At 42.5% G+C, this 14828-nt stretch overlaps 1 protein-coding gene across 1 annotated transcript in view; it reads right to left on the bottom strand.

Moving 5' to 3' along the window:
- Positions 1–6993: 6993 nt before the first annotated feature.
- Positions 6994–14828, bottom strand: part of LOC134076623 (NACHT, LRR and PYD domains-containing protein 3-like) — a 15608-nt gene continuing 7773 nt past the window's right edge. Inside the window, exons 10-14 of the mRNA XM_062531769.1 lie at positions 12751–14566; positions 9714–9884; positions 8525–8698; positions 7663–7833; positions 6994–7003 (exon numbers count right to left, since the gene is read on the bottom strand). Coding sequence (XP_062387753.1) covers positions 6994–7003; positions 7663–7833; positions 8525–8698; positions 9714–9884; positions 12751–14566 — 2342 coding nt within the window. The remainder of the gene's footprint in view (positions 7004–7662; positions 7834–8524; positions 8699–9713; positions 9885–12750; positions 14567–14828) is intronic.

Raw genomic sequence — 14828 nt, 5'->3', positions numbered from 1 at the left:
TGTGATTCAGTCGAAGATATGTCCCAAGTAATATATCAAAATACACAGAGACTAAACACCCATGACAATTTATTTTACACTAATGTTTTAGTTCAGGGCACTGTAAACCTTAAAGCTATGGTTGATAGTGGATCCATGGCATGCACTCTGAGTTCACATGCACTTTCCTTGCTTGAGAAAGCCGACATGTTTACACCTGATGCATTATCTCCTACGTCTATCACCTTAGTTGGTTGCGGTGGACTGAAGACAAACCCTGTTGGAGTGTGTGTCCTTCAGATGGAAGTGTTTGACTGCAGCGTCTCAGTTCCAACCCTCATTGTTGATGGACAAAGTGATGACCTTATATTGGGCAGCAATGTGATCAAACATCTAATACATGTGAAGAAAGCATCAGGAGACTGGGAAAAGATGTTGACCTCAGGTCGAAAGGATACAAACGAGGAAAATCTACTGCAGCTCTTGTCATGCGTGGAGAAGTGGAGAGGAGGAGCTATGCCTGAAAAAGTGGGAACTGTTCAGATCAAACACGCTGTCGTGCTTGAACCAATGCATGAACATTTAGTGTGGGGCAGGCTACCCAAGGGCACATGCCTTTCTGCTGGTAGTACAGTCATTGTAGAATCTAGTATGGCACGCACAATGCCGAGGACTGTGTTGGTGGGGAGAATTGTTACACCATTATGGGGGGATGGCTGGGTCCCTGTGAAGGTAATAAATCCCTCATCAAAGTCAGTTACTCTGAGGCGCAACAGCAAGCTTGCAGATGTCTACCCCTGTGTTGCTTTGGAAGATTTTGACTGTGACAGCTCCTACTTCACAGAGAAACAAATTACTGATGTTCAGTGCTGTATAGCCAAGGCTGCTGATCAGTCTACCTGCAGTAGTGTGAAGAGTCTAACTGTAGGCAGCTCCTGCCCTTCGGATGGATCTGGTAGTCCGGTGTTAGAAAGTTTGGGCCTGCAGGATATTGATGTTGACTCTAGTCATTTATCCCCATACTGGAAGGAGAAATTAGTTGATCTGCTGACCAGATATGAGTCAGTTTTCTCACGTCATAAACTAGACTGTGGTAAAGCCGAAGGATTTGTACACCGTATTCACCTCAGTGACACAAAACCCTTCAGACTCCCATATCGTCGGCTCTCTCCTTCACATTATGAGAAGCTGCGCAAGGCATTGGATGAAATGGAGGAATGTGACATCATCAGGAAGTCAACAAGTGAATACGCATCCCCTCTTGTATTAGTATGGAAAAAGAATGGTGATTTAAGGCTTTGCACTGACTTCCGTTGGCTGAACGCACGCACTATCAAAGATGCACATCCACTCCCTCATCAAGCAGACGCTCTAGCCGCTCTTGGGGGAAATGCCTTCTTTTCTACTATGGACCTGACTTCGGGCTACTATAATGTGGAGGTCCATGAACAAGATCGGAGATTCACTGCATTCACCTCGCCCTTTGGGCTGTATGAATATAACAGGCTTCCGCAGGGACTATGCAACAGTCCTGCAACATTCATGAGGATGATGATGTCCGTCTTCGGGGATCAGAACTTCCTGAGCCTCCTGTGTTACCTTGATGATGTCCTTGTCTTTGCTCCCAATGAACAACTTGCTCTACAACGGCTTGAGATGGTCTTTGAGAGACTCAGGACCCATAACTTGAAATTGTCTCAGAGAAAGTGCCATTTCATGAGACGGTCTGTGAAGTTCTTGGGACATATTGTGAGCAGTGATGGGGTCTCCACAGATCCAGAAAAGGTCAAAGCCATAGTTGATATCACCGAGCAAGACCTCATGGAACATGGCTCAGACATCCCTTCCCCATCAAAGGTCAGGTCGTTTCTTGGGATGGTGGTCTTCTATCAACAGTTCATTGAAGGCTGTTCTCGCATCAGCAAACCTCTGTTCAACCTTACCTCAGGCATGAAGAAGCCACGGCATGGTAAAGGCCGAAGGAGGCCAACCATACAAAGACAGTTGACTTCTGTTGATTGGACCCCTGAGTGCAGTGAGTCGTTCAATGTTCTGAAACAGGCATTGCTGGATAGAGTCACGCTGGCACACCCAGACTTCACCAAACCCTTTCTGTTGTCTGTTGATGCATCAAGCAATGGACTGGGAGCTGTGCTCTCACAGGTGGGTGGAGACGAAGAGGTTGCACGACCAATAGCATTCGCCAGCAAATCACTGAACTATGCTCAGTCAAGATATCCTGCACACAGACTGGAGTTCTTGGCACTCAAGTGGGCAGTTTGTGACAAGTTCAGTCACTGGCTGCGGGGCCAATTCTTCACAGTGTGGACTGATAATAACCCACTGACATATATTCTAACAAAGCCGAAGCTGGATGCTTGTGAACAGAGATGGGTGGCGAGGCTTGCTCCATACCACTTCAACATCCAATACATCCCGGGTCCCAAGAATGTGATAGCAGATGCTCTTAGTCGTGAGCCGTTTGTGAAGCCCAGTGTGTTCCACCGACTCACACGAGTGCCATATGGTGCGCTTCTTGAGGAAGCAAGATCCCTCAACCCTGACTGTGTCCAAGATGTGTTCCGTTGGTCTTCTCACCCTTTTGACTATGGCGGGAGTGGTCAACATCCTGGAGCTGGGCCCTCCATGGACGCTGGCGATGAAGGTCAACATCCTGGAGCTGGGCCCTCCATGGACACTGGCAGAGAAGGTCGTCATACTGGAGCTGGGCCCTCCATGGACACTGGCAGAGAAGGTCATCATACTGGAGCTGGGCCCTCCATGGACACTGGCAGAGAAGGTCATCATACTGGAGCTGGGCTCTCCATGAACGCTGACAGGAGAGGTAATCATCCTGGAGCTGGGCCCTCCATGGACACTGGCAGAGAAGGTCACCATCATGCTGTTTTGCCAGTTTGCCATTCCAGTACTGAACCCTGGACGGATACGGTGGTCACCAACTACATGGCTGTGACTGGATCTCAAGGTTCGTGCATCACACAACAAGAGGTGTCTGCTGTTCTGAGACAATGTCTGTCCCAAGACGACCATGTGTGGCCTCATGCCTACCTACTACCTCAGCTCACTCAGAGCCTACAGCCATGCTCAGAGCCAGGGGTCCATGCTCTACCCAGACAAGAGCTGTTGGAGATGCAGCGTGCTGACGCCTGCCTGGACCGAGTTCTTTACTTTGTTGGGCGGCAACGGAGACCATCTAGGAGAGAGCGAGCACACGAAACAGCAGATGTACTCCGCCTTCTTAGGCACTGGGAGAAACTCATGCTCAAAATGGGAGTGCTGTATCGCGTCTCCAAGAATATTGTCTCCAACAATAAGACCTTTCATTACGTGGTCCCTGATGTTCTGAAGGAGAAAGTGCTCCGCGGAGTCCATGATGAGGCTGGCCACCAAGGTCGCCGGCGCACACTATTCATCGCGAAACAACGCTTCTACTGGCATGGAATGGACAAAGATGTGAAGGACTATGTGCAGTGCTGCAGAAGGTGTGTCATCAGCAAATCACCTGAGCCTGCAGCAAGGGCACCCCTCGAGAATATCATTACGTCTAGACCACTTGAGTTGATCTGCATAGACTTCTGGTCAGCAGAGGATTCATCCAACAAGTCAGTGGATGTGCTCGTGGTAACTGACCATTTCACTAAACTGGCTCAGGCGTATCTGTGCTCTAATCAGTCAGCAGAAGGGGTAGCACGGCAGCTCTGGCATAACTTCTTTTGCATTTATGGATTCCCTGAACGTGTGCACTCCGACCAGGGTGCTAACTTTGAGAGCAGACTGATAGCTGAGATGCTCCATGTTGCAGGTGTTCAAAAGTCGCACACAACCCCATACCATCCTATGGGGAATGGGTGTGTGGAGAGGTTCAACCGGACTCTGGGGAACATGATCCGTGCCTTACCACCGAGAGCCAAGCACAGATGGCCGCAAATGCTGAAGTCTCTCACCTTTTCTTACAATGCAACAGTACACGAGACTACCGGTTATGCGCCATTCCTGTTGATGTTTGGTAGATGTCCCAGGTTGCCAGTCGACATGATGTTTGAGTCGGTCCTTCACGATGTGCAAGTTACCAACTATGACACTTACGTGCAAGCCCTGAGGCGCGATCTGACAGAGGCTATGAAGGTTGCTCAAGAATCGACTGGTAAACAACAGAAAAGGCAAGCAAACTTCTACAATAAGAAGCTGAAAGGTGCTCCTGTGGATGTCGGAGACAGAGTGCTTCTGGCCAACAAGGGTGAGCGAGGAAAGAGGAAGCTGGCTGATCGGTGGGAGAGTCACATCTATGTGGTTACTGAGAAGAATGAGGAGATTCACACATTCAGGATCAAGAACAGTACGACGGGGATCGAAAAAGTGGTCCACCGCAACCTGATACTGCCAGTGAACTTCCTACCTCTAACCAATGGGTCTGAAACTGATATGGCCAGTGAGGGTGATGCATCCTGCACAGATGATGAAGATGTGGAATCTGTGGCTGTCTCAGTACACGACCCTGATGACAGGACTGTGGCATGGGTTTCAAAGCTACCAACTTCCAGTGAAGAGATGTCTGTTCCCCCTGATGATGTCCATTCAATGGACGGAACAATAACAGATCAAGTGGTCAACTGGACTGTTCCCCCCAGTGTAGTTTATGATCCAGCATATGTCACTGTCCCTTCAAATCTTTCCCCATCACACATAGCCACCCAGAGCATTAGTGAAAGGGAGGCATTGGTGTGTGCTGACTCCCCCCATAGTTCTACCCCACCCCTGGTTAGTGATTGTGCACGCACTGCCCAAACTAGATATGGGAGGGTGGTGAGACCTGTTATGAGGTTCATGCAATCTCTGCAACAGAGGGTTTTGATGAATTTATGACCGCCTTTCCATTCATTCACAGTATATATATATACACATTTTTTTTATTTTTTTTATTTCCGTGATTAATCTACTGACACATTTTTGGGTAATGGGGAAGCCCTGAGTGTTTTATGCAATACTGTACAAATGTTAAGTTCACTGGCTGTATTTAACATGTAACCGGCATGTTAACCTGAGTGTGGTTGGGGAGGGTTGCAGCCCTCTGTCACCTCCAATCCTTCGCGGGATAGTCTTTGCGACTGGAGAGCTTTGTGTTTCTTTTATCCTACAGTGTTTTCATATTTGTTTTTGTTCCACCATCCTATTTAGTGACATATTGTTGATTGTATGTCGCCCCCCCCCCCCTTCCTGCAAGGTCTGTTATCTGATGACCTGTTGTGTAGTTTTTTTATTTTTTTATTTTTATATATACACAAGTGGAAGTCAGTGGGGGAGAGTGTAACAGAGTAATATGTGATTCCACTTGTTATATACTTTGTTACTATTCTTAGCACGAGACCCTACCCTACTTAGGAACTAATGTTCGTCATATTCGTTCCAGTCTGTTATATACATTTTCGGGGTAGGTTGAAAAGATTTGCACTTCTGTTAATTTATATGATATACTGTAATATGAGTCCTTCTAAAGATATATTACTTCATAATTATACATGTATTGTTGTTTGTGTAGATGTTTACAAATTGTTATCATCTTTTGTACTGGTTTTTAATCTTTTATCGGCTGGCGTTTATCTAACATGATTAGCATGTTCGCCGTCGCCGTTATGATCATTTTAAGGCTTATTTTGTTTCCCTTATATAGTGTAATTTCATCAACTTGTGAACGGCTAGTGGCGAAGGTCCTGACTGTTGTCTGTCTTGTTGTCAGGTACACATTTAATTTCATGTTTGTGATATTCGCCCCAGTCTGTTATATACATTTTCGGGTGTAATTTCATCAACTTGTGAACGGCTAGTGGCGAAGGTCCTGACTGTTGTCTGTCTTGTTGTCAGGGGCAACGAATAAACGGTTGCAGATAGCCAACTATTGTACAACACGACTCGGCATTTATTCCTCAACCAACAACACAACGCAGATCTAAAGAAGAGAGTTTACCACGTTACACCTGCAGCAGGGAGCAGCTCCACCACAGGCAGCCATCATGACCTCCAAACACCCCATGGTAGGCCAGAGCAGCAGGAGCAGCCTACATATGCAACTGTGCTGAGAGGCTCATGCAACACCAGCAGCACTAAACTAGCAGAGATCAGAGATCTGCTGGACATCATATGCACACGGCTTATGGACCAGCCATGAGTCATATCAAAACTATTCATTACAACTGCTTATGAATAGCAACCATAACAACAACACAATAATAGTGATTATATTTGCAACATGTGTAGGTAGGTACATGTATAGGTGACTCTCTGTCCTACAGGATAATGTGAAATAGCCATTTACTCCAGAAAACATGTAAAAGGTACACATGAAAGAGATTAGGGAGGTATAATTATTTGGCTAAAATTAGAAATAGCTGAATACATTACTACAATCAAAAAAGAAGAATCACATACAGTATCTGGCTTAGAATCTACAAAAAAACTAACACAGACAGCAAATGCCATATTCCTCTGTGCTCTGTACATTTCCCCCTCTGAATCTCCTTATTATAATGAAGAGATGGTTGATACTCTCCACAGTCAGATCTTCCACTTTCAGGCCCAGGGTAAAGTGTTGATCTGTGGAGACCTAAACGCCAGGACAGGATCCTTAGCTGACTACAACTCAGATGAAGCCAATAACCATATATTTCACAACAGTTACCCATCAGATATGGTAAACTTTTCCTGTAATGCTTTTGACAAGTCAGTCAATAAACATGGGAAATTGCTCATGGAGCTCTGTAAAAGCCTTGGTGTGTACCTGCTCAATGGTAGGGTGCAAGGGGACTCGTTAGGGAGATATACCTACAGCTCATCACTGCTCAACAGTTGATTACATGATTACAGATTTGGACCTATTCATTTTCAAAGCATTCACGGTCAAATCACCAACACCTCTGTCTGATCACAGTCAAATTACTGAGTATCATAAAATGAGTGAAAATACCAACACACACACAAGGCCCAGTCTGCTGTATAGCACTAGAGAAACCTACAGATGGGCCCATAACAGCAAAGAGGAGTACCTGAAAGCTTTTGGTCAACCTAAAGTAGGTTCTCAAATAGAAACAGATAATACCTACCTGCATAGTAAAGAGGGTGTAAACCATGCAGCTGAGGATGTAAACAACATTTTCCATCACCTGGCAACCATTTCTAACCTTGAAACTAGCATATTACTAGGAGAGGAAGAAAAGAGCGCAAGAGTGCACAGCAGCAGCAAGATACATAGATGCTTGCCACAGAAAAAGGTCACTTCATCAGTGATGCAAACAAAACAAATCAAACACACACACACACGCACACATAAACACACACACACACACACACACACACACACACCAACACATTTACATGGACTCCCATCCACACCATCACACACGGACACACGGACACCCGCGCAAGCATGCACACTGCCGTTGCAATAATGTATGATACATTTTGTGTGTGAGTGTGTGTGTGTGTGTGTGTGTGTGTGTGTGTGAATAGGATAGCGCTACAACCAATCGTATTCTTCTTTTCAAGTAGCAGCAGTAGCAGGATTAGATGGGGAAATCACGCTTAACAGTCGCAACTTATGGTCGCAGGTCAGTCATCATTATGTTAAGCCCATCCACCAACACAATGTAATACAAATAAGCTAACACCAACCTTAATGTCTGCAGTCTGCAGTGGGGACTAGGCAGACCTTTAGAGAGAAGCTGAGCTCCAGAATCTCCCAGGTCATTGGTTTCCAGGTCCAGCTCTATCAGGGAGTTTGGAGACTGCAGAACTGAGGCCACAAGCTCACAGGACTTATATGTGAGTTTGCAACCAGCAAGTCTGTAAAACAGTGTGAGAAAACACAAATGATTAGACATTAATGATAAAGAGGGGATGTGTAGGGGAATCTTTGGTGGCACACAATTAATGACATTAAAAAAAAATGAACGTATTATGCTTGGTCCTTAATCTAATCACGATTGACATGTTAATGCTGACAGCCTGAGTTTTAAGTCTACGATCAAAACTGTGTGCAGATTGTGGAACTGTCTCACAATCTCATACAATTTATCACTGATTCTAAAACGGTCGTGTCGTGCCTAATAACGCCCCTTAGCTGTTCGATTATACAGTATAACCCACGGCCTCTCTGGGCTTATTGCTTAAGTTTACATCCAGCTGTCTGTTAAGGAATAGACACGACAGTAGCAGATAACATGACTGTTAAACAACACTTGCTGAAACGGCAGAGATGCATATACTGTATTCCCGGCTCTACCCCCTTTAGTATATTGAGGTTTCCACCATTATTGCAGATGTAAAACATATGAATTATATCTAATCTATTATCCTCTCTTTTGTAGGGGAATCTTCACATAAACATGTTCTCTCCAACTTCAACTTATCATGTGTTGAACCTGTAGTGTATACTCTGCCATATGTTACTTTTTCTGTGTGGACAAAACTGTCTCAGGAAAGACAAACAGCTGTGAAACTAGGAATGCAACTGAGGTGTTTCTAGAGTACATACTGAAGGGCTTCAACTTCGTGATGAGTATTCTTCAGTGTAGCAGATAATAGCTTCTGTGCTGATTCTCCAGGGTGATTGTTGCTCACATCCAGCTCTTTCACACATGAGGGGTTTAACATCAGGGCCAGAGCCAGACAAACATAACCTTCATCTGAGATACCACAATCACAGAGCCTGGGAGAGAGAGAAATAGAGAAAAGGGAAAAAAGAGAGATGATTCACTGTATTCATTCTGACAAGAGCCTGAAAGAAAGAGAGAGAGTTAGTGAGCGAGAGAGAAAGAGAGAGATGATGAACTGTAGTTCTATTAATCCTGACAGACAAGTGAGTCCTGTAAACCTCCAGGATTCAGTATTCAAACTGAACCAAGTGAGACTGAGTTGAGTCCATTTCTAGGATTTAAGGTTTAAGGTTTCCCTCAGGATTAAATCATAGAATTAAACTTCAGTTATAGAGCACTTAAATTAACGGATATGATGTTTCTGTAATTGGGGGTAATTAATGCCCAGTATGAAGAGATGTGCCCACACTGCTCTCAGATCAGATCAGATGTGAATGTTGTCTATATGTTCATTTATGCTCTTTTTGCCTTTGGCTGGCAAGGATGTGGCCTGCTCACACTTCTGGAGGAAGCCTCTCTCTCTCTCACTTGTTTCTTCATATCTGATGCATTGTTTTTATCTGATGTATTTGGGATTCTAACTTGTTTAATTATTTGTTGAATTTATGTTTAAGTTTGTTACTTGGTAAAGCTTACTTTGTTCAACTGGCATCTACCGTGTTATACCGGTAGTATATTTGTCCATCTGATTTTAACTTACATTCAATTTAAGTGATATTGGTTGCATTTGTATTTAATGGTTTACTGGTAAATACATTTCTAATTCACCATCATTCATATATTGCTTCTCATATGCCATGCCACTACTCTGGTATAGTTGATCAATTACTTGGTAATTACTCAAGGTCAATTTCTTCATTTTATAGTGTGAGAGTGAGATTAATCACAGTTTCTCACAATATTTACCACTGCTTCAAAGTTTTAAACCTTTCCTTAGTTAAATGCAATTCTTCCTGCGGTGCATCTTGTGCCATCCCTTACATTGGCAAACTGTTTGACTGTTATGGTGAGGTGGCTCTCTTAAACTATGAGAAAATGCATAGCCATAAATACGTGTCCTTCACCAACCTTAATATCTGCAGCTTGCAGTGGGGACTAGACAGTCCTTCAGAAAGAAGCTGAACACCAAAATCTCCCAGGTCATTGTTGCTCAGGTCCAGCTCTATCAGGGAATTCAGAGACTGTAGAACTGAGGCCACAATCTCACATGATTTATTGGTGAGATTGCAGTCAGCAAGTCTGTAAGACAGTGTGACAAAATACCCATTATTACTCATTAATGATAAAGGGATAACGTTTCTTAACTATCCTTATCAATACATCTAATAGATAAATACTCTAATGTAATGTCATATGCTGCAATGATACACTAAAACGTGATGTGTTAAAAATGACAAACATGGTAAAAACATTGCAAAAGTAGTTTACTAGATCAGAAGATACTTTTTTTAATTTACAAAATCAAATAAATAATTTGTTCCAACTTCATGTCATGGAAGTGCCTGTGTCAAATGTCAAAGACCTGACAAGCATAACTCCGTCAATCAGACATTCTGTAACTTAGTCCACTCTATTTACAGGTAAAACATATTTTCAGTTAAAAAACAGTAATCCTTGCTTGTTATTCTCACAGTCCAAATAAAATTAATGTGGGGTAAAAGGCTCCACACAATAGGGCAGGTACTGAGACTGTGTGCATGGATATGAGTATAGAGCATGGATATGAGTACAGAGCATGGATATGAGTATAGTGCATGGATATGAGTACAGAGCATGGATATGAGTACAGAGCATGGATATGAGTATTCGGTTTTTAAGTCTGACGTCACGGACCCAACAGCTATTTTTTGGAAAGACGTAAAGCGGTTTTGCTACTTGTAAACTTCGTCATCACCAATTTCGTTTTAGCGGTTTTAAAACAAAATCGCTAAACTTTAACAAAGTAATCACTGTAGCTATGCAGCCAGTTGATATCTGAATGGGTAACGTCCAGGCTTCCGCGAAAAATATAGATTTGATTAGGTTGAGGCAACAAGTTGACATTGATGACACTTTTCTTAAAGGCTAGTCAGAATAGCGGAAAATAATAGTTTATTTTACCGTCTATATGGAGAATAACATGTGAGTTTGAAAGCCGTTGGACCTGGAAAACTATTTATTATCCCATTATTACATTATCACTTAAAAACCGAATAGGGCATGGATATGAGTACAGAGCATGGATATGAGTATAGAGCATGGATATGAGTATAGAGCATGGATATGAGTATAGTGCATGGATATGAGTATAGAGCATGGATATAAGTATAGAGCATGGATATAAGTATAGAGCATGGATATGAGTTTATAGCATGGATATGTGTATAGTACAGAGCATGGATATGAGCATAGAGCATGGATATGAGTATAGAACATGGATATGAGTATAGAGCATGGGTATGAGTATAGAGCATGGATATGAGTATAGAGCATGAATATGAGTATAGTGCATGGATATGAGTATAGAGCATGGATATGAGTATAGTGCATGGATATGAGTATAGTGCATGGATATGAGTATAGAGCATGGATATGAGTATAGTGCATGGATATGAGTATAGAGCATGGATATAAGTATAGAGCGTGGATATGAGTATAGTACAGAGCATGGGTATGGGTATAGAGCATGGATATGAGTACAGAGCATGGATATGAGTATAGTGCATGGATATGGGTATAGAGCATGGATATGAGTACAGAGCATGGATATGAGTATAGTGCATGGATATGACTATAGAGCATGGATATGAGTATAGTGCATGGATATGAGTATAGTACAGAGCATGGGTATGGGTATAGAGCATGGATATGAGTACATAGCATGGATATGAGTATAGTGCATGGATATGAGTATAGTTCATGAGTATAGAGCATGGATATGAGTACAGTGCATGGATATGAGTATAGAGCATGGATATGAGTATAGAGCATGGATATGAGTATAGTGCATGGATATGAGTACAGAGCATGGATATGAGTATAGTTCATGAGTATAGAGCATGGATATGAGTACAGTGCATGGATATGAGTATAGAGCATGGATATGAGTATAGAGCATGGATATGAGTATAGTGCATGGATATGAGTATAGTACAGAGCATGGGTATGGGTATAGAGCATGGATATGAGTACATAGCATGGATATGAGTATAGTGCATGGATATGAGTATAGTTCATGAGTATAGAGCATGGATATGAGTACAGTGCATGGATATGAGTATAGAGCATGGATATGAGTATAGAGCATGGATATGAGTATAGTGCATGGATATGAGTACAGAGCATGGATATGAGTATAGAGCATGGATATGGGTACAGTGCATGGATATGAGTTTAGAGCATGGATATGAGTATAGTACAGAGCATGGATATGAGTATAGAGCATGGATATGAGTATAGTGCATGGATATGAGTATAGAGCATGGATATGGGTATAGCATGGTTATGAGTATAGTACAGAGCATGGATATGGGTATAGAGCATGGATATGAGTAAAGTACAGAGCATGGATATGAGTATAGTGCATGGATATGAGTATAGAGCATGGATATGAGTGTAGTGCATATGAGTATAGAGCATGGAAATGGGTATAGTACAGAGCATGGATATGGGTATAGAGGATGGATATGAGTATAGTACATGGATATGAGATTAGAGCATGGATATGAGTATAGTGCATGGATATGAGTATAGAGCATGGATATGGGTAAAGCATGGATATGAGTATAGAGCATGGATATGAGTATAGTGCATGGATATGGGTATAGATAATGGATATGAGTATAGATATCACTTAATTTTAATGTGCTGTATTGACTTGGCATGACTATTCTGTCAAGAATGTTTTGAGCACACACTGAACACTATAAAGCCATAAGAGTGGTTTAGTAAATATATTTAACATGTCAACATAATTTTCAGTAAGTATATTTCCAATGAGGCTATTTACATTTGACATTAGTATTAACTCAGGAAATCCACACATAATAAGAAATCCTAACATTAAAGACCATAAATTACTTAGTGAAAAGAAAATTCTATCTTTCCACCATAATCAATAACTCACCGTGCTTTTCTGAAGCACCTCACAGCTGGGATCAGTCTCCTGCGCCCCTCATCTGATATTTTGTATTTCTTCAGGTCAAACTCATCCAGCACCTCCTCAGACATCAGTAGCATGTGGGCCAGTGCTGAACAATGAGCTGGAGACAACTGGCCTTTGAAATCCTTTGGTGACTCCAGATATTTTCTAATTTCTTGGTGCATGGAATGATCATTCATTTCAAACAAGCAGTGGAAAAGATTGATGCATCTTTCAGGAGAGAGACCTTCACTGTTGAGCTCTTTTATATACTGACAGATGTCCTTAATGTCCTTCTCTGTGGTGCGGTATGTGTGGTTCAGTAGACCTTGCAGAAGTCTCTGATTGCTCTCCAGAGAGATGCCCATAAAGAAGCGAAGGAAAAGATCCAGGTGTCCATTCCTGCTGGCCAAAGCTTTTTCCACTGCCTTCTTTAGAAACTCATACAGTGTTACCCATCCATCCTCACAACATGAGTGTAGTTTACTGTCAAACTGCTGATATGACATGAATATATGAAGTGCAGCCAGAAACTCCTGAATGCTCAGATGCACAAAGCAGTAGACTTTCCTTTGATGAAAAACAGAGTCTTCCTTGAAGATCTCAGTGCACATGCCAGAGTACACTGAGGCTTCACGGAGATCAATGCCACACTCTTCCAGGTCTTTCTCATAAAAAATCAGATTACCTTTCCCTAGATTCTTAAAGGCCATTTCTGCTAGCTTCAGAATGATTTCTTTTTGTGAGTACTTTTTCTTATCTGTTTTGTGGCTTTCCAAGAGCCTATTCTTGTCTGTTTCATGTCTTTCTTGATATTTCTGATTCTTTCTGGTGGTCTGGATGAGCAAGAAGTGTACAAACATTTCAGTCAAAGTTTTGGGGATTTCCTGAGTGTTCTCCTGTTCCAGCATCTGCAGAAGCACAGTAGCTGCAATCCAACAAAAGACTGGAATGTGGCACATTATATGGAGACTCCTGGATGTCTTAATGTGTGAGATGATTTTGATGGCCTGACTCTCATCACTGATTTTCTTTGAGAAGTACTCTTCTTTCTGTGTGTCAGTGAATCCTCGTACTTCTGTTACCTGGTCGATATACTGAGTGGGAATCTGACTGGCTGCTGCTGGACGTGAGGTTGTCCAGATGAGTGAAGAGGGAAGCAGAGTTCCCTGAATGAGGCTCGTGATCAGAACATCCACTGATGATAGTTTTTTTACATCAGACAATTTACTGTTCTGCTCAAGATCCAAAGTCAACCGGCTCTCATCCAAACCATCAAAGATGAACAAAACCTGACAGTCTTTATATCCTTCATCGTCATTCAGCTCCTTCAGCTCAGGGTGGAAGTCAAGCAGGAGCCTGTGGAGACTATACTGATCACCCCTGACAAAATTCAGCTCACGGAAGGAAAGGGGGAACATGAAGTCTACATCCTGATTGGCTATCCCAACTGTCCAATCAAGAATGAATTTCTGCACTGACACTGTTTTTCCAATACCAGCAACACCTTTGGTCATCACAGTTCTAATGTACTTTTTCTGTCCAGGTAAGGGCTTGAAGATGTCATTGCAGTCGATTGGTGTGTCTTCTGTGGTTTGAAATCTGGATGCTGACTCTACCTGCCAGACCTCATGCTCCTTATTCACCCCTTCACTCTCTCCCTCTGTGATGTAGAGCTTTGTGTAGATCTTATTGAGGAGTATCTCAGCTCCTGGTTTGATGATGCCCTCAGATATGTTCTCAAACCTCCTCTTCAGACTGGCTTTATGGTTCTCTATAACTCTCCTCAGGACTTCATTATCTGTTTGGTATTAAGAAGCTGATGTTTATAACTTTTAACGATTGCAAATTGTGGAAGCCCATCTCTACCACTTGGAGAAAATGGCCGTCATAAAGACACACATACCGGTATAGCAAAATTGAGAAAATAAAATTACATTTTTGATAGGACCTTAGCCTGGGATTTAGTATCTCAAAAATGAGTTGCATCTCATCATTTTGACTTAAGTTTGTATGTCAAACTTATGACTTAACTCAACATTGTAACTTGTCATTTCTCTAAT

The sequence above is a fragment of the Sardina pilchardus genome, chromosome 1 (genome assembly GCF_963854185.1).
Source record: "Sardina pilchardus chromosome 1, fSarPil1.1, whole genome shotgun sequence".
NCBI lineage: Eukaryota > Metazoa > Chordata > Actinopteri > Clupeiformes > Clupeidae > Sardina > Sardina pilchardus.
Note: the sequence above shows the minus strand (reverse complement) of the source record. Positions and strands in the feature narration are given on the sequence as shown.